At 40.1% G+C, this 19,787-nt stretch overlaps 1 protein-coding gene across 4 annotated transcripts in view; it reads left to right on the forward strand.

Moving 5' to 3' along the window:
- Positions 1-16,641, forward strand: part of gne (glucosamine (UDP-N-acetyl)-2-epimerase/N-acetylmannosamine kinase) — a 34,571-nt gene extending 17,930 nt beyond the window's left edge. For 2 of the 4 annotated variants that reach the window (XM_046046481.1, XM_046046478.1), the window contains exons 2-15: positions 4,052-4,075; positions 4,178-4,249; positions 4,705-4,853; positions 5,008-5,254; positions 7,767-7,974; positions 8,064-8,216; positions 8,403-8,615; positions 9,361-9,448; positions 9,920-10,130; positions 11,536-11,665; positions 11,765-11,986; positions 12,487-12,669; positions 15,108-15,224; positions 15,438-16,641. In XM_046046481.1, the coding sequence (XP_045902437.1) occupies positions 4,196-4,249; positions 4,705-4,853; positions 5,008-5,254; positions 7,767-7,974; positions 8,064-8,216; positions 8,403-8,615; positions 9,361-9,448; positions 9,920-10,130; positions 11,536-11,665; positions 11,765-11,986; positions 12,487-12,669; positions 15,108-15,224; positions 15,438-15,673 (2,211 nt within the window). In that variant the 5' untranslated portion in view covers positions 4,052-4,075; positions 4,178-4,195 and the 3' untranslated portion in view covers positions 15,674-16,641. The remainder of the gene's footprint in view (positions 1-4,051; positions 4,076-4,177; positions 4,250-4,704; positions 4,854-5,007; positions 5,255-7,766; positions 7,975-8,063; positions 8,217-8,402; positions 8,616-9,360; positions 9,449-9,919; positions 10,131-11,535; positions 11,666-11,764; positions 11,987-12,486; positions 12,670-15,107; positions 15,225-15,437) is intronic. The other 2 variants (XM_046046480.1, XM_046046479.1) reach the window with 1 other exon arrangement.
- Positions 16,642-19,787: the final 3,146 nt, after the last annotated feature.

Below are 19,787 nucleotides of genomic sequence, written 5' to 3' on the forward strand. Positions count from 1 at the left end.
AGTTTTGACTTTTTTGTAGCTTCCGTCTAGCTTTTCTAATTAAATAATTTGCATTATAATGTTTGGTTGTTCTTCTTCTTCATAAGATATATTTTTAAATTGTGATGACCAACAAATTGTATTTTTATTGTTAACAAAAAAAACATCGCAAAATACTGTTTGAAATACAGTGAATGAGAGAAATTGTGTTTTTTTTCAAAGATGGGTACCGAAATTCGATTTTAAACGGGACAACCTCTCCAAGATTACTTGAGTTGTTGTTCAGATGGTCTTCCTCGGGTAAAGGTAAAGAAGTGAACATACACTTGTATCTATTTGTGATGAAATTACAAGTCACCATCTCCTGATTATATAACCTGCCACATTAACACCAGGGCAACATTCCCGGTGTGTATCCATCACGTGTGATTACAAAACATTACATTAATATTATAGTCTCTTAGTACTCCAATAAATAAAGATTGTTTACGAATAAAAATATATATATTTCTTGTTGTCTCATATTAAATTATGATTTGGCAAACAAATCAAATTAGGAGATAATTCTGTGATGTTTCATAATTTATTCCCTACAGGCGTGTTCTTCACTTTTACCAGAGGAAGATTATCTGTGGTTGAAACATTACATCAGTCACATGCACATGAAATATGAGAAGTTTGTCCTTTTTGTGTCTGCATAATTTTGCCTGTCTTCATCAGGCTACACCAATGAGTATGACTAGTTTAATGCACACTGCTCGAACACTGTTAGCTTGAATATTTACATTAAGTCGGAAAACAAGAGGAGTTTTTAAGCATGATGTGCTGTGTGTGTAGCTTAACATTAACACAACAGACACTGCTCTCTGTCAGTTCAGTGTCAGCACGGTGTAGCCTACTCATTTCACAACCGAATACCCATCCCAGGGCGTCAGATACCAACGCTGTGAGAAAGCCTGACGAGCCGTTGGTATCGGATGGCTGGGATGAGCCCAGGCTGGCTGCACGGTGTGCTAAATTTGCTAAAGTAGAGATGTTTCTCTTAAACTACTCAAGAGTAAAAGTATGATGCATTAAAAGTACTCTGACAAGTACAATTTACTCAAACTTACTCAAGTAAATGTAACGGAGTAAATGTACCTCGTAACTACACACCTCTGCTAATAGCGAATTGTTACAAACAAGCTAAAACAAAAGCTGTCTGTAATGGTTGATCTTTGTTTGCCATAAATCTCAAAATTTGGCAATTACTTAGCTGCTGGCTGAGACAAACCAGCCATGTTCTGAAGTTAAAGACAGCCAGGCTGACATAGGAACTATATAGCTAATATGCACACTTCAATATTTGTTTTTTTATTATTATTTATCACATTGCAGATTTTCCTCATAAGGCCTATTATTACATTTTTATTAGCTTGTATAGTAATAGTGACATAAAATGAACAACAAAGACTATTAAATCGTTAATCTTATTTATTTGTATGACAATTAATCGAGTTGCATGAGATCAGTATCTCAATTTTAGTAATTACCGTAAAACTGATTAATAGCCCGGGCTTTTATTTGCTAAAATCAATGAATTGACCCTGCCTAAATTTGGGACAGGCGTCCATATGGGACAGGCCTTTAATTCCTTTCACACAAAACTGAAATGGGCTACTATGAAACAGTTTATTTACAGTATTTCAAACGGTATGAATATTACTTTCAAATAATATCAAATAAACATCATTCATTTTAGCTAGCTCCGACAGACGGCTTATGCGCTTTCATTTTGTAGGCAGCAAAATAACTAAAACAACAACAGGGTGCAGGATGAGACAGAAGTTAGCAGACAGAAAGCGATGGACTTCACATGACAGGATAAATTTTGAAAATATATTTATGTGAAAATCGTGTTTGTCCAAAAGTGTGTTTGCTAAAAGTGTAGGTGAACGTATTTATTTATAATGCGTAGCCAAAAATACTAGACAGGCAGTGAGTAGCGACTATGTGATTCGTTTCTGTAACGCGCAGGGATCTACCGTGCGCCTATTTCACTCTTAAACGCTCCAAAAAATAGATCTGTGTGAACCGGAAAATGATTTATGAATACAACCGACCATAATCGTCCAAAACATAGTCGGAGTGGCGATCACGAGTAACGGGATTAACCCGGTTGGCCGGTCGCTCTGTGGCTACTTTGAACAGCCCCGTTCCTGAAAAACAAGAGCGAGATGCGCCGTCAGCAGCGGAATCGGTAAGACAGAAGACAACAGGGAAAATTCAAGGAGTGTGTGGGTTTGGCTAACGTTAGCCGGCTTTTTAGCTAAAGCTCTTCTTTTTATTAGAACAAAATCAAGTTTTCATGAAGCCGATGCTCTCGGCAGTGTCACATTTGTGCACAGATCAATCACAGCCTGGATGGAGTAGGATTTTAAAAAAAGCTTGATGTGCTGCAACACAATGTTGAACTCAGTGTTGTGCATAAACAGTTATGATTATTGACGAGTTAGTAGCCTGCCCAAAATCAAGGTTGGAGACTTTCATGTAGCCTAGAGCATTTTTCTTGCACAAAGTTAATGAATAAAAGACAAGACAACCTGAAGCAGCTGTAATTTGAATTAATATTATAGCCTACTAGTGGTAAGTTATATTCTATTAAATGAAATTATATTGAATATAGTAACATAATGAATATATTAATATCAAACTTTTAGTTTACTATTAAATTAACAATATACTTTCAATTTAATCTTATACTAATATAGTCATTTAGACTAGTTCCTCCTCCAGGTTGTGCCTGTGCTACACCGCCTACACTACTTACGTTATTCATCACTCAGTTTATTCTCTACATCTTTGTTCCCTCCTGGCCTATTTGAATTTTGTTGTATTGATCAAGTGGATGGTGAAAGTTATCACATATATCATTGCAGGCAAGCTCACATTATCTAGTTTATACCAACTAATACACAAAATTACACTGTGTTTCACTTGATTTGCTGTAATATGGCATACATAAACGTCATAGCTTATGTAAAACAGTTGCTTTTCGCAGGAAATCTGACCAGTCCTTCACATAGAAAACTGTTGGCCCATACAGGCTGTTATAGGCAACTGAGAAAGTTGGTGAATGCCTCAATTTGTAGGTGGCGTTACAACCGGATGACGTACAGGCAATAAATATGTTATAAATATACTTAAATTCCTTTTAAAACCTCAAAAATATCCCTTTTAAAGGTGTGTGGCTGATTTAATCTGTTACAGCTCAAAGTGGTGCGGCAGTCTTAAAATATGTTGAAAAGGTCTTAAAAAGGTATTGAATTTTACTGCAGGATTCCTGTATATACCATGTTTATGAAAAGCTGTTTTGATTCTTTTGATCGGTGGACCCTTACAGACTAAAGGAATATAAATAATCAAGGAACGGATACATTTGGACTTAATGAGTGCTTCAAATGTAACGGGAGTCGTCACTTTTCTTTTTCTTTTCATCTCTTGTACCGTGCAGGTTACACGGTAACCTGTAATATAATGTGTATTAACGAGCTAAGCAGCTTAGAAGCAGCTAAAGTGGGCGACCCCACGGTGTTTAAAGTTTGTAAATTCCAAGCACTCAATCCGCTCTGGAATTTGAGGTCCCTGAGCCACATTGGCTCCATATGTACAGTAACTGTGTGTTTTCTTGGTTTGACACCTGGAAATTGGTGTCGCCTTATATTTAAGAAGAAGTGCCAACAGCCCTAATGCAGTTAGGACTCATTTGAAATGAAGGGAACCATCATCACTGAAACCTTTGGCACCAGTTTAACACAGTTGGATAAGCTACAGAGGGTGTACATGACATATTGTGACATCTGCCATTGGTACACACTGTTGATGGCTGAAGAGAAGAGAAGCAATAGGCCTTTTTCACTGAGGACATTTTGACATGTCACAGTAACAAAAGCAAAGGTATAAATAATCAAATGAATGTTTTAGTTTTGGGGTTCCTGGTGTTGTGCATGTACATTTCCCACCTCTGGAAAGATGTGTCAGCATGTCTTCTTTGTGTAAAATACAAAACATTTGTTGTGTTTTCATGCTACAGCATCTGAATATTTGGAAGGCCCAAGTAAGTATGACCTGTGGGTGGGTTTGTATTGAAAAATTTTGATAATTATGCTTTACAGACTCATTACTAGATCTCACCCTCTCTTCTGTCCTTGATTTCTAGGAGTTATACTATCTGAGAATGCAAAGGAGCAGAGAAAAGATGGAGAGAAAAAGGATGGAAGAACAGAATCCGGTACATCTTTTGGCTCTATATGAAACTGAAACGAGTTTATTTAGAACATTCTCATTCTGTGGGGGTGGCGATGGCCTTTGGTGTGAGAGACTCGGGTTCGAATCCACTGTGAGACACCATTGTGTCCCTGAGCAAGACACGTAACCCCTAGTTGCTCCAGAGGCGTTCGACCTCTGACATACATCGGGTCAATGGGTCTTTGGATAAAAGCGTCAACTAAATGAATAAATGTATAATGTGTATAAATGTAGTTGTTGAAAAGCAGAAATATATATGTATTCCTTCAGGCCCTAATTATTGTTTGTCATTTGTACTGGAAGAATTAAACATACATTAAACAAGGCATCTAGTGGAGAGGGGGGCATGTTACTGTGTTATGCATACTAAATTCAAATCCACTAAGTGTGTCTGTGTGTCTGTCTGTGTGTGTGTGATTACACCTTCATTTGGTGTAGTGTGAGAAAAGGTTGAGGGTGTGTGTGGCGACATGCAACAGAGCGGACTACTCCAAGCTGGCCCCCATTATGTTCGGGATCAAATCCCACCCTGATGAGTTTGACCTGGAAGTCGTGGTGCTTGGGTCACATCTCATTGATGACTACGGGTAAGACCAACTGGCACAACAGCATCCTTCTGAAAAGCTTGTTATAGACGTCCCAGAACAATCAATTTGTGCATATATTGTAATGCACTTGCCAAATCAGACCTGCATTCATTATGAAACTCTACTTTTAATATGTGTTGTTCCCGCTCTGCAGGAACACTTTTCGTATGATCGAGCAAGATGACTTCGACATCGGCTCCAAGCTCCACACCATTGTGAGAGGAGAGGATGAGGCAGCCATGGTGGAGAGCGTTGGTCTGGCACTTGTGAAACTCCCTGACGTCCTACAGAGGCTTCGCCCTGACATCCTGGTAGTCCATGGTGACCGTTTTGACGCGCTGGCTCTAGCAACTGCTGCAGCACTGATGAACATTAGAATACTTCACCTGGAGGGAGGAGAGGTGAGGAGGCAGGGCATGAGAATTTAAGAGAAGACTGTGATTAATTTTGTCATACCTTTTTTATTTTATGTTGCACTACATATGTATGTATAGTAGGGCTGAACAAAAAAGTCTAATTTAGATTTTTCTGCCAGATATTGTGATTATGATTTGATTTGCTATTTAATTATTTATTTATCTATTTTTAAGTTTAGCTTAAGTTTAAAATTCACTGCCAGTCTATTTTTGACAGAAGCAGCACAGAGCAGATGAATCGGAAAGGAAGTCAGACATACAACGGCATAGAGAATCCGGTTGATTTTCAAAATAAAACACCCTGTGCAGACTCCCAATCATATATCAACAATTAACACAGTTAAAACAGAGAAAAATATAAACAATTTAACTACGTAGCCTACTTAATCATGATAGAAGCACAAAAATTAAGGACAGCTGAACAAATTAACAAAATCTGAACAAGTTAGCAATATCAGGAAGGCAAAACGCTCTTATTCTGAAATGCTCCATGTGAATATGTAACGTCAGCCTGAAGAGAGCAGAATGGAACGGGCTCACAGAGAGCCGTTATCTGTAGTTGAAGCACACAAAATTACAAATTAACAACACGTCAACAACATAGGGCGGGAAAAATGCTCTGCTGCTAAAACACTTAAGTGTGAGTTGACGCCGAACACAACCGCGGCACAACCACTGCCTGTGTCTGTTTGCCTATCCACGGTTTCCTCCAGTTTTGTTTGTTGTTGTAAAATGTTCACGCCCTGTGCCCGCTCTGATTGGCGAGCAGGTCTGTCACGCAAGGATGACAACAGAATGAATTTGTAACTGAATGACTGTTTAAAATGGGTCAGATGCGCTGTATAATTAACCTACATTTTAATCGCCGTCTTCACAATTAGCTAATTAGCATTCTTTCAAATTGCAATTTCGATTTAAAAACGATTAATCGTTCAGCCCTAACGTATAGTGTTGTACAATTTACAGTGTATGCGTTTATACCTTTTCTTACTTTTTACCTTTTTAAAGTGGCACAGAATACAAATTTTTAAGCAAACATAGTGCATAACAAATCCTTAATTTAACTGACAAATGATCTACACAGCAGTGGTGTGTTTTTTTGAAAAAAAAAATAGAAAATGGCTTGACCATATATCTAAACAATTGCACTGTATGTACATTGCACATCCTAGTTTAAACACTAGTTGTTGCTGACATCTTGATTAACTACTACACAACAGAAAGACACATGCATCACTTCACACACAACACACACACACAACACACACACCCACCAGTCAGCTCAGGGAATACATGTGGAAGCGTTTCAAATCTAACTGGAAGAGACACAGTCCATCCTGATCGACAGCCGGTTAGCTTACCAGCAGCACTGGTCGGACTACAGGAGGTAACTCGGGTGTTGTCGGAGAATCAGCTTGTCTTTTAGATGCAAGAAGTGTCACTTGGTTTTATTTTTGGTGTCCAACTTTTATATTGAAAGTCCGAATAGAGTGACTAGTGACTGGGTCTGGTCCCATCTACCTAAACTCCATAATACAAGCATATGTTCCTTCTCAGCCAATGCGCTCCTCCAACGAAGGCTGCCTGGCTCTGCCATCCCTACACACAAAGCAATCTCAGTCCCAGCTGTTCTCATCTGTGACACCACGATGGTGGAACGAGCTACCACATGCCATCAGAGCAGGGCGTCCCTCTCTAACTTCAAGAAGCTCTTGAAAACTCCTCTCTTCCAAGAACACTTTCTCTTACAACACCTCTAATCTCTAAACTCTAACATGCACTTCCTGTGCTCTTCTTCTTCTGTCTTCTTACAATTCTCTTGTATTGAGTGCACTTTTTTGTTAACTCTTACTTCTTTCCCTAGGTATTTACCCCATTGATGCTATACATGCTATTAACTCTTACTAGTATGTATTGTCAGTTGTAGCTCTCTTGCTGTATTGATGCTTTGTTGATGCTTGTATGTTGTTTCTCAAATGAAAGTCGCTTTGGATAAAAGTGTCTGCCAAATGAGTTGATGGTTGAACTGTGGGTTTGAATTCATGTACTAAAAGACATGGGTCCTTGATTTTAAAGTGAACATTGAATGAGAACATTATTTACATTAAATGATGCCTAAATGAGCTGAATGTTATTCCTAAATAAAATTTGTGAATGGCAGACCAAAACAATCTTGCCTATCACAGTGGCTACAATGCTGTTCGATAAAAACATTTACCTCAGTTGATATAAGATGGCAGAAAAGATGGCAAGCGAATGCTTAAAATTTCAGAATTTGGCCACAGACTTCTTATATTTTTCTGTATAAGGGCCACAATCAAAAACTTTTGGCCACCCCTGATGTACAGAGTATAGATTTGTTTTAATTCTTTTACAGTCAGTTTATATATCCGACGCACATGTGTGTAAGACTTTGTGGTGTGTAAGAACATTGTTGTCATTTTTACCAACTGACAAAAAACATACATCTCTTCTCTCCCTTGCTTCGTTTTTCCAGGTGAGTGGTACGATTGATGACTCGATTCGCCATGCCATCAGTAAACTGGCCCACTACCATGCCTGCTGCACACGCATGGCGGAGCAGCACCTCATCGCCATGTGTGAGGACCACTCTCGCATCCTGCTGGCTGGCTGCCCTTCATATGATAAGCTGCTGTCAACTAATCACAGAGATGACTACATGGATATTATCAAGAGCTGGCTGGGTACGCGGGGACACCGGCACGGGACAGAAATATAGTGGGAGACATCAGAGTTTGATTGAATGTCAGTTTGGTGTCTGTTCGTGTTTCAGGTGACAAGGTGAAGGACGGTGACTACATAGTGGCTTTGCAGCACCCAGTTACCACTGACATCCAGCAGTCCATTAAGATCTATGGGCTGATGCTGGATGCCCTGCTCTCCTTCAACAAAAAGACCCTCATCCTCTTCCCTAACATAGATGCCGGTTAGTTTCACTTACTAGTCCCTTTAGTTCCTTCTTGTTATTCCAGGCTATATTTTCTTCTATGTGTGATTGTCCAAGTAAAACTAGGATCACAAGCATTTAGGGTTTTTTGGATTGTTGTACCGTGTGAAATTTTATTAACTGAAGTGTCTATGTCACTTGGCCCGTCCCTTCCTATGTAATCAGGAAGTAAGGAGATGGTGCGTGTGATGCGAAGGAAGGGCATCGAGCAGCACCCCAACTTCCAGGCAATGAAGCACATTCCCTTTGAGCAGTTCATCCAGCTGGTGTCCCACGCCGGCTGCATGATCGGAAACAGCAGCTGTGGGGTACGAGAGGCTGGGGCCTTCGGCACACCTGTCATTAACCTGGGAACAAGGCAAACTGGCAGAGAAACGGGTGGGTTTGACGGGAAACAAGATTATAGATACCTGCTGCCATAGTCGTGGTCCTGATTTCCTGCCAACGTTGTTTAAACATTTGATTAAAAAGTGTGTATTTGCATAACACTGACTCTTTAAAACTAAGTGATTGTTTCAACATTTGCAATTTTTAGTATGTAGAACAGCCAGGAAGGCTGATAGAAGCACAAAAATCAAGGACAGCTGAACAAATTAACAAAATCTGAACAAGTCAGCAAAATCAGGAAGGCAAAACGCTCTTATTCTGAAATGCTCCATGTGGGATAAGTAACGTCAGCCTGCAGAGAGCGAACGGAATGGGCTCACAGACAGCCGTAATCCGTAGTTGAAGCAAACAAAATGACATATTAACAACACCTCAGAAACATAGGACAGGCTAAACGCTCTGCTGCTGAAACACTTCAATGTGAGTTGACGCCGGGAAAAAACGCTGTAGAACAGCCATTACATTTACATTTATCTTTACGCTTTTATCCAAAGCGACTTACAATTGCTATATATGTCAGAGGTCGCACGCCTCTGGAGCAACGAGGGGTTAAGTGTCTTGCTCAGGGACACAATGGTAGATGGGTTACAGTGGGAAACGAACCCAGGTCTCCCACACCAAAGGCAAGCATCTTATCTATGCACCATCTCCACCCCAGGAAGGCTGTGAAAGCAAATATTATTCTGGTAAATGAACCTGCCTCAGGTCGTTTATCTGACATTTCCCTCTCTGCCAGGTGAAAATGTTCTACATGTCAGAGATGCCGACACTCAGAGTAAGATCTACCGCGCTCTGGAGCTGCAGTTTGGAAAGAGATACCCCTGGTATGACCAATGTATTGCCTGTCTGTCTCATTGAGTCTTTGTTTTCCAGTTTTTCTGTTGGTGATCCTCTTTTCCTTTTTTCTTTCTTGTGCTGAAAGAATTTGTTCTTTACTCTAAGCTTACATTCTTTTTGTGTACATTATTAGATGTAAGTTTTAATAACGAGTGTAAGCTGGTGGTGGGGATGCTGAAGTGTGACTCTAAGCACAATGTAGTTACTGTTTCTGCTTTGCTCTTCAGACCAGTTATTTATTGGCAAGATTGTTCGGTCAACTGAATCAGGCACAGGTTTAGATTACTACCCTGATTATCAGACAAAGTCTTTATTGTACCTGGATTAATGTAAGGCAGTCCAGTGTTTATAGTTTTTAAACACTGTGGGAAGTATGGTTTTAGATTACATAAACATGAATGAAGGTTGCATGCACCATGTAGATTAATGAACACAGATGTATTTCTGTTTCCCGTCAGCTCTAAGATATATGGTGATGGTTACGCAGTGCCTCGTATTCTCAAGTTTTTACGTACCATTGACCTGAATGAGCCCCTCCAGAAGACTTTCTGTTTCCCCCCGGTGAAAGACTCAATCTCCCAGGACATTGATCACATCCTGGAGAGACAGAGCGCTCTGGCTGTTGACCTGGGAGGGACCAACCTCAGAGTGGCTATCATCTGCATGAGGGTAGGCCTGTTTTAAAAACAAAACAGAAAAATATAGATTTTTATATTTAATTTGTCCGATTTGTGTAGCTTTGTGTGTTACACTTGATAAACCTTCAGCAGATAGACTTGGGCGACAGCGGTGCCTGAGTACATCAAATGGTACACAGCAAACATGAACTGTTAAGTTCATGAACTGTTAAGTTCATGTTTGCTAGTTAATTCAGCGAGCTGTATATTAACGAATCATACATAGATTAAAATGTTTGTAAATTTTTGCTCATTATTTCAATAACACAGCTTGCTGGGCTCATTTGGAGTAAAGCTCTGCTTTAAAACATGGTATGGAAGAGCACTTAATGGCAAATAAAGAGGTTTTTATTAATTAATTTCAGGCATTGTTTATTATTATTATTATTATTATTATTATTATTATTATTATTATTGTTATGCGTAAAGTCCAGTCCAGTGCACCGGTTCCAACAGCAACACAACCCATAGTAGGTCTACCGGGAGAGGGAGCAGGGCACTGGAGCGTGCAGGGCGAGGGAGAGGAGGTCCCAGGACAGTCGGCTTGCTGCAGACGGTCGGTGATCCTTCCCTCTGGCTGGATGGAGCCCAGCGCTCCTGGTTTACGCATGATCCATGATGATACAGAAAAATAGAAATTAATGGAAAAATAGCATCTTCTCAACATTTTTGAGGCCCCCCCCCCCTAAAATATCACAAATTATCTTTTCAGGGGAGCTTATGTCTTATTAAGAGGAGCTTAAGCTCCTCCGTAGTTTGGACCCTGGCCGTAACCTCGAGGAAAAAACCCTAGAGAAACGTATTTGGGTATTATCTTAGATGCTCAGGTAACCAGCTGCCTCACATCTGCCCAAAACAAAATGCTACCTGGATGCTGACCTACTTAATCAATAATTGACTGGAAATAGGATAACGGCCAAGTGTTTGAGTGGCTTGCAGCCAAAGCAACGAATCACAATACATTTTCTTTAATTTCTTTTTTCGTATGTGGCTATAATATAGTGCTAACTTCTACAATCATATTCGCCACAGTCACTATGAGATGTGATGCAACTTGAGAACAAATAGCCTATTTGTTTTGTGTGTCACCAATCTGGGGTCGGAGGCAGACCACAGCTGTTGGAAACAACAGGCGCACATGTACAGCAGCCAGTTAGTTTCAAAACCAGTAGAGATAAAACACTGGTCATAGAACAAAACACAGCTGCTTTGTTTTTCTGTTTTGGTTTTAAAACAGAATAACCACAAAATGCCTTGTTGATTCGGTTTTGAGACGGAATAATCAAAGAATGAACCATACACGGATTATTCTCCTCTGATATTCTTCCTTTTTTTTCCTTTTCCCCTCAACCACTCTGTCTCTCTCCTCTCCCTTCACTACTCCCCTCTCTGTCCAGGGTGGCATAGTAAAGAAGTATACTCAGCCCAATCCAAAGGCGTTCGAGGCCAGGATGCAGCTCTTATTAGAAATGTGTGCAGATGCCATGCGGGACGCCGTCGACCACAACTGTAGAATACTTGGCGTTGGTATGGGAAAACAACACGCATTCTTTAATGACAAACCACTGAGATGCTGACAAACACATCAGAAAACTATCACCTCATAGCTCTTCCTCCACATCTTAGGAGTGTCCACGGGTGGGCGCGTAAACCCACAAGAAGGCGTGGTCCTACACTCCACAAAGCTGATCCAGGACTGGTCCTCAGTGGACTTGAGAACACCCATCTCCGACGCCCTGCACCTTCCCGTCTGGGTCGACAATGATGGCAACTGTGCTGCGTTGGCTGAGAAAAAGTTTGGTCACGGCAAGGGAGTGGAGAACTTTGTCACTGTCATCACAGGAACAGGTGAGAAATCAGGATCTTCATTCATCCAATCATTTGGTCATTGATTAGCAGTGTAAGCAGGGTTGATGTAGGTATATAAAGTAGTTATTAAAGTTATTTAAAAGAGCAACTATTATTAAGTATTATCATTTAATACATACATTTTGTATTATAAGTTTCTGAAAATGTTTTTTTTTGTAGTTCCACATAATGGTTGATCAATGTAGATTATCAGTGTCGCTATTCAAATAGCAGTCTGAAAATGTTTTTTGAATTCTTCAGTTACTTGCCTAAGTAGGAATGAATAAGGAATTTCATACTGTCATAGTATATTTTTTGTCATACTAAACGTGTTTAGAGTGTGTCAATCTGTGAGCCTTGTGTCATGAATCAAAGCAAATTGGGATCACCAATAGAAACCTTACTGACAAGGTGATTCTGCTGACTTCCTTTTAATTACTCAAATCAGTTGCTCATTTACACTGACAATCTGAGGATGTAAATATCTTGACTCTGTGTAGGTATTGGAGGAGGGATTATCCATCACAGTGAGCTGGTCCACGGCAGTACCTTCTGCGCTGCAGAGCTGGGTCACATCATGGTTTCATTAGAAGGCCCAGAGTGTTCGTGTGGCAGCAGAGGATGCATAGAGGCCTACGCATCCGGCATGGCCCTGCAGAGAGAGGCCAAAAGGCTGCACGATGGTGAGTGTTTTGTGCAAAGCTTCAAGGAATGTCCATAGACCAGGGGTCGGCAAGTAAATTTGGCATCGGGCCTTTTTTTTTTTTTTAAGTCACAAAGCCACTTTTAAGCCTAGTTAGCTCAGTCAGTAGAGCAAAGGACTCTCAATTGACCCTTCGCTAAGCCCCACCCCCCTTAGTTACTGTTGCTAAGTCCGACAAACTGTCGCCGCTGCCACTGTCTATTACTGCTCTCCCCGGAGAAATATTGTCAAATTAGTTGGGAAAAGCGATCTCAGAAAGACGCAGACAGTTTTGCAGTTGCATTATACATTTGAAGGTTGTATTCAGGCTGTCAAACTGACTCAAACGGACGTGGAAAAAAATGAAAGATAAAAGCTAAAGCCTACCAGTCAGAGTAAAAGTGAACCACCGCATCCACTGACGAGTGAGACAAAAGACAACGATATGAACGATCAACACTGTTCCTGTAAAGCTGGGTAGGCCGCTATTCATTATTACAATCATTAAAAAACAGAACAGTAGGGCTTTATTACGTTCCATTGAGTAGGAAGTTAGCTAGCGTTAGCTAACTAACATAACATTAGGAACGATCCACAGCCGAAATTTTTCTTGATTTATGTTTGGGTTTTGGATGGATGTATGGTGTATGGTTTTGGAAAGAGAATAAATCGTACTTCTCCTATCAACCTCTCTGGGTAGCGACTGTAACTATTGTAAGTGCCCCAGGAACAGCTTTTGACCAGATCTTAGAAAAATATAGCCAAAAAAAGCTAGAAAATGACTCTTTTTACATTAGAGTCAATGGAGCACATCCATGAAAGTGTTGGACTTCAGTTAGAGAGAGTCCTATTCTGCGCTGTGATTGGCCAGCTGTGCATCTGGGGCGTGGCTTAGCGAAGGGTCAATTGCAGAGTTGTGTGTTCGATCCCCACACTGTGTGGATGTCTTTTCTCTCCCTCCTAAACAATTTCATTATGAAGAGACTTCACATGCTCACAATAAAGCATGTGTTGGAGTGTGTGCGTCCTGCTGGTGAGTCCACATCCATCAACCTATGGACGCTCATTTTCATTTCCCCAGCATCCCTAGGCAGAGGAAATTCCTGCGCTTCTCATTCAGGGGAATCCAATCTCACAAAATTCATGATGGCTATTTCTGATGTGTGTCAAGCAAGTCACAGACTCTTAAGTGCTTCAGAACTTTTCAAAGTAACTCTCAATTCAACTTGAAAAAACGCTTTGCTTCAAAAAACTTCCTCGCACTTGTATTTTGTAGGGAAAATTACTAAAGAGGAAGCCATTATGTGAGTAACTATTGCTTTTATGACTGAGATCCATTTCAGCACCAGCCACTATCAAAGTAATCTGGCCTCCTATTGCCAACCACTGTCATAGACTGTTTAAAACAAGTGGCTATATACACTCTGATGTCACCCATTGGTTTTTGGACTGCCGTTTTGAAGCCTCAAGTTTGGCATTTTGGCCATCGCAATCTTGTTTTTTTTTTTTTTTTGGAACCAGAAGTGACCATATTTGGATGAGAGTAGCGCAACCCAAATACTGAACAAGACTTTTTTTTAGGCTACCAAAATGTTACAATTTACTTTAATGAACTGAAAACACACTGTGAAAGGGTCAAAGTTGTTGCACCCAAAAACAAATTCACAGCTTGTTAAATGTTCACAGTGTAGTGAATACAATTCACCCCTATCCTGACTGACAGATAGCCGTGGTAGCGACTTCACAATCACAATCACAAGGTAGCCACACATACCCTGCTTTAGCCTCTATTTTACTCTTAATGGGACCATAATTTACCAAATAAACATCATGCAGTATTGAAGAAGACAAAGTGATCCAGACCATAAACTCATTAGGAAAGCGTTTACTGACGTAATAAATCAAGTGAAAAGTCATTGGGTGCAATCAGACTAATATTTGCAACCAGTGGAGTCGTCCTCTGCTGGCCATTAGAAAGAATGCAGGTTTAAGGCACTTCCATAATGGCTTCACTTGTCAGCCACTTTGCTGAGACTCAGTTACACATATTAGATTCAGAGAGAGGCTGAGAAAGATGTGTCTTCCAGACGTTGTGTGTGTGTACACAGTACTAAAAACAACTTTTAGTTTTATTAACCTTCTACCATAAAGGAATAGTTCACCCAAAAATGCTACGTCCACATAGCACACACAGGTCAGTGCTGAATGAAAATAGGCTGGTCTATCTTTGCCCTTTTTCCCCAACTTTAAACTAGAAATCTCTACATGTATACTGTTATTAAAGTACTTTTAGAATCTGTGACTTAACTTAGTTGAAATATAGCTGGATGAAGAACGTTTAATCAAATGTAGTTTCTTACCACATGTCAAAAATGGTTTTATACCATCATTCATCATTTACATACATACATCTGACCTCTGTGCTGGTGTCTTTCTCAGAGGAGCTACTGAAGGTGGAAGGGATGGACATAAAGTTCGAGGAGCCAATCACTGCTGCCCACCTCATTGACGCAGCCAGACTGGGGAACTCCAAAGCAGACGCTGTCCTGAACAAGGGTCAGAGCACAAAGCAAGCACACACACAAATCTGTTAAAGAAATTCAAACTGTACAGTGTTTTAGTTCACTGTAAAAGAATGATGTGGCTCCAGCTGTGCTGGAACATTACAAACAGAGCATGGAGATACATGACAATGATTCAGTACTATTAAATCTTCTATAAAAGCAAGAAAAAAATCTAATTTCTCTGTCTTCATCTTCCCCTCTCCAGCTTCCACAGCGCTAGGTGTGGGCATCATTAACATCCTCCACATAGTGAACCCCTCGCTGGTGATTCTGTCTGGAGTGTTGGCCTCTTACTACGAAGCCCCAGTGCAGCACATCATCTCACAGAGAGCCCTCGTCTCTGCCCGGAAAACAGAAGTTGTCTCATCAAACTTGGAGGAACCTGCTTTACTTGGAGCAGCTAGCATGGTGTTAGACTATGCAACCAGAAGGATCTACTGAAGAATATAGTCCTGATTAATTGAGGACTGCTACCAACAGGCGGACTGCAAAACTGAAAGTAGTAGCTGTGCTGCCCGGATAGATAAAAAAGCATATTATGTAGGAGAAACATTTTTAAGGCTAGCCTGAAAAACAACGCGCTCAGACCGTCATTTCAGTGTTAAATATTGTGTGTGTATATAATTTCTTTTCTTTTTCTTGTTGACCTTAGTGAATCGTGCCTTCACCAGGCCAGATGTTGGCCAGTTTCCAACCTGGATATATCATGTTGCAAGTGGGTCCATTGCACGGGCCAGAAATCCTACCACTTTCTTATCTATGTAGTCATGTTTTATTAAGTCCCAGAGCTTATTTGATCAAGTGAGCATCAACTCTTGAGTAAACTGCAAATACATTGTAGAAGTCACTCAGTCTACTTGTAATGTGATGTGGGTTGATGGAAAAGTCTTCAGATGTGACCAAATTATTGCTGAAACATTCTCCTGTTGCCTACTCTCAATTCTCCCTAATATCTTACGGCCTCACTTTTTCTGTAAATCTTGTATCGAGTTTTCAGTCTAAATCTTTATCTATTTTGGGATAAGGCTATCTGTCAAGTTAATGTTACAGTTCCACATTTTGTTATAAATTTAATTATTTAAGGTCTTAATGAAGTGTTTTAATATGATGCTTATTGTATGGTGGTCTGGAAAGCTTTATGGGTGATAAACGGTTAATAAATGTCGAAATACTAAACTGGCTTGTATTAATGAAATGTTAAAGCAGCCACTGCTTTAGCTTAATGGCTGTTAACAGTGAATTTGCCTGAATCAGGTGAAGTTTTTTACATGTCATTGCCACAGACCTTATGACTGTTTGGATCGAGTTTTGAAGTTTTCTTCATGCCTTCCAAAGACCTATTGTATCTCAAATATGTTTACATGGTTTGTATGTACTATTAAATACAGGATTGTACATTACATGCTAAATGAAATGTTTGGAAGAATTTCTTTGTAATTTTATTGATGTCCAAATGCGCTGTCTTGTTGTGTATACACAAAACTGACTTAATTTAAGTCAAGTGAAGAAGATATGGATGGCCCTGTAGAGTAAAAATTCTGCTTACACTGTTGCAAAAGCCCAGTCCAGTGTTGCCCTCTTTGGGTGTCAATGCAGGTTTTTAGTCGTCTACACTGTAAAGTTGCAAATGTTGAGTGCACAGAAATTCAAATGACAAATTCCTTTTAATACAGCGTCAAAATACATGTAAAACATACTGTATGATTAGTGGTAAACGGTAAGAGTCATGTTGTTACAGCCTGCATGACTTCTGCATTACATGTGAGAAGATAAACAAAGCTGAGATTGGAGCGATATGCTTCTGGGGGTCCAGTAGAGTAAAGAAGTTGACTGAGTTGCTGTTTACAAAATAAATCATTGCAAATTTTACTTTTGAGGGACTGCAACATTTCTCAGTGGTCAATCAAATTAGTCTCCTGGATAGTTAAACTGAATGGAAAAACCCAGTCACTAAGTGTTGTTAATGGGATGTGTACTGCATGGGACTTCAACTTAAGAACCATGGCCACCCACTGTAACCCTTCCGTTTTCTGCACTTTATATCCTACAGTCCCCTCCAAAAGTATTGGAACAGTAAGGCAAATTCCTGGTTTTGTTGTTCACTGAAGACATCTGGGTTTAAGATCAAAAGATGAGTATGAGACGAGTTCAGAATTTCAGCTTTATTTCCTGGTATTCACATCTAGAGGTGTTAAACAACTCAGGACATATCACCGTTTGCATTAGACCACAGCATTCTTAGGTGAGCAAAAGTAATGGAACAAATAATCTTAAAGTCAATAACCTTTAATATTTGGTGGCATAACCCTTGCTTGCAATAACTGCCTCAAGCCTGCGACTAATCGACAAACTGTTGCATTCTTCATTTGTGATGCTATTCCAGGCTTTTACCACAGCTTCTTTCACTTCTTGTTTGTTTCGGGGTGTTTCTCCCTTCAGTCTCCTCTTAAGGAGGTGTAATGCATGCTCTATTGGGTTAAGGTCAGGTGATTGACTTGGCCAGTCTAAAACCTTCCACTTTTTTCCCCTGATGAAGTCCTTTGTTTTGTTGGCAGTGTGCTTTGGGTCATTGTCCTGCTGCATGAAAAACATCCTCCCGATTCGTTTCAATGTATTTCTCCGTAAATTGGCAGAAAATGTTTCTGTACACTTCTGAATTAATTCTGCTGCTACCATCATCAATGAATATTAATGAGCCTGTTCCAGAAGCAGCCATGACATTACCTCCACCGTGCTTCACAGATGAGCTTCTATGCTTCGGATCATAAGCAGTTCCTTTCTTTCTCCACACTTTGGCCTTTCCATCATTTTGGTAGAGATTAATCTTGGTCTTATCAGTGCATAACATCGTGTTCCAGAAGTTTTGCGGCTCATCTTTGTACTACTTTGCAAATTTCAATCTGGCCTTCTGATTCTTCCTGCTGAGGAGTGGTTTCATCTTGTGGTGTGGCCTCTATATTTCTGCTCTCTGAGTCTTCTTCGAACTGTGGATTGTGATACCTTCACCCCTGCTCTGTGGAGGTCGTTGGTGATGTCACTGATGTTTTGGGGGTTTTCTTCACAGCTCTCAGGATCTTTCTCTCATCAACTACTGTTTTCCTTGGCTGACCTGTTCGACGTCTGTTGCTCAGTACACCAGTAGTTTCTTTCTTTTTCAGGACATTATAAATTGTGCTTGCTATGCCCAATGTTTGTCCAATAGCTCTGGTCAATTTTCCTTCTTTTCTCAGCTTGACAATGTCTTGCTTTTCGCCTATAGACAGCTCTCTGGTCTTCATGTTGGTTTATCCTCTTTAACAAGAAATGTAGTATTTATAGGTTTGAACCAAGGATGAAAACTTAGACTAGTCATGCAGGGCTATTTAATGGTTGGTCAATCAACCTAAAAGGCAACACCTGGGCAACAAGAAACATCTGTCAGTCACATGTTCCAATAGTTTTGCTCACTTGAAAAATGGGTGGGTTCAAACAAAGGATGGTTTGTCCTGAGTTGTTTAACACATCTAGATGTTAATACCAGGAAATAAAAGCTGAAATTTTGAACTCTTGTCTCATACTCATCTTTTTATCTTAAACCCAAATGTCTTCAGTGAACAACAAAAACAAAGGAATTTGCCTTAATGTTCCAATACTTTTGGAGGGGACTGTATATCAACAGGTTGGAGCTCCAGTAGACATGCGGTATCTGAATCTTTCACTGTAGTCACTGCTGCTTTTTGTTAAAGTCAGTCTATTGTCACTTCAGTCCATGCAGTATTGCACCACTCCCTCATGCAATTTACAGGTACTGGTCATATAATTAGAATATCATCAAAAAGTTTATTTATTTCAGTAATTCCATTCAAAAAGTGAAACTTGTATAATGTATACATTCATTCCACACAGACTGATATATTTCAAGTGTTCATTCCTTTTAATTTTGATGATTATAACTGACAACTAAAGAAAACCCCAAAATCAGTATCTCAGAAAATTAGAATATTGTGAAAAGGTTCAATATTGAAGACACCTGGTGCCACACTCTAATCAGCTAGTTAACTCAAAACACCTGCAAAGGCCTTTAAATGGTCTCTCAGTGTAGTTCTGTAGGCTACACAATCATGGGGAAGACTGCTGACTTGACAGCTGTCCAAAAGATGACCATTGACACCTTGCACAAGGAGGGCAAGACACAAAAGGTCATTGCTAAAGAGGCTGGCTGTTCACAGAGCTCTGTGTCCAAGCACATTAATAGAGAGGCGAAGGGAAGGAAAAGATGTGGTAGAAAAAAGTGTACAAGCAATAGGGATAACCGCACCCTGGAGAGGACTGTGAAACAAAAACCATTCAAAAATGTGGGGGAGATTCACAAAAAGTGGACTGCAGCTGGAGTCAGTGCTTCAAGAACCACCACGCACAGACGTATGCAAGACATGGGTTTCAGCTGTCGCATTCCTTGTGTCAAGCCACTCTTGAACAAGACACAGCGTCAGAAGCGTCTCGCCTGGGCTAAAGACAAAAAGGACTGGACTGCTGCTGAGTGGTCCAAAGTTATGTTCTCTGATGAAAGTAAATT

Source organism: Micropterus dolomieu, linkage group LG04 (assembly GCF_021292245.1).
Source record: "Micropterus dolomieu isolate WLL.071019.BEF.003 ecotype Adirondacks linkage group LG04, ASM2129224v1, whole genome shotgun sequence".
Lineage (NCBI taxonomy): Eukaryota > Metazoa > Chordata > Actinopteri > Centrarchiformes > Centrarchidae > Micropterus > Micropterus dolomieu.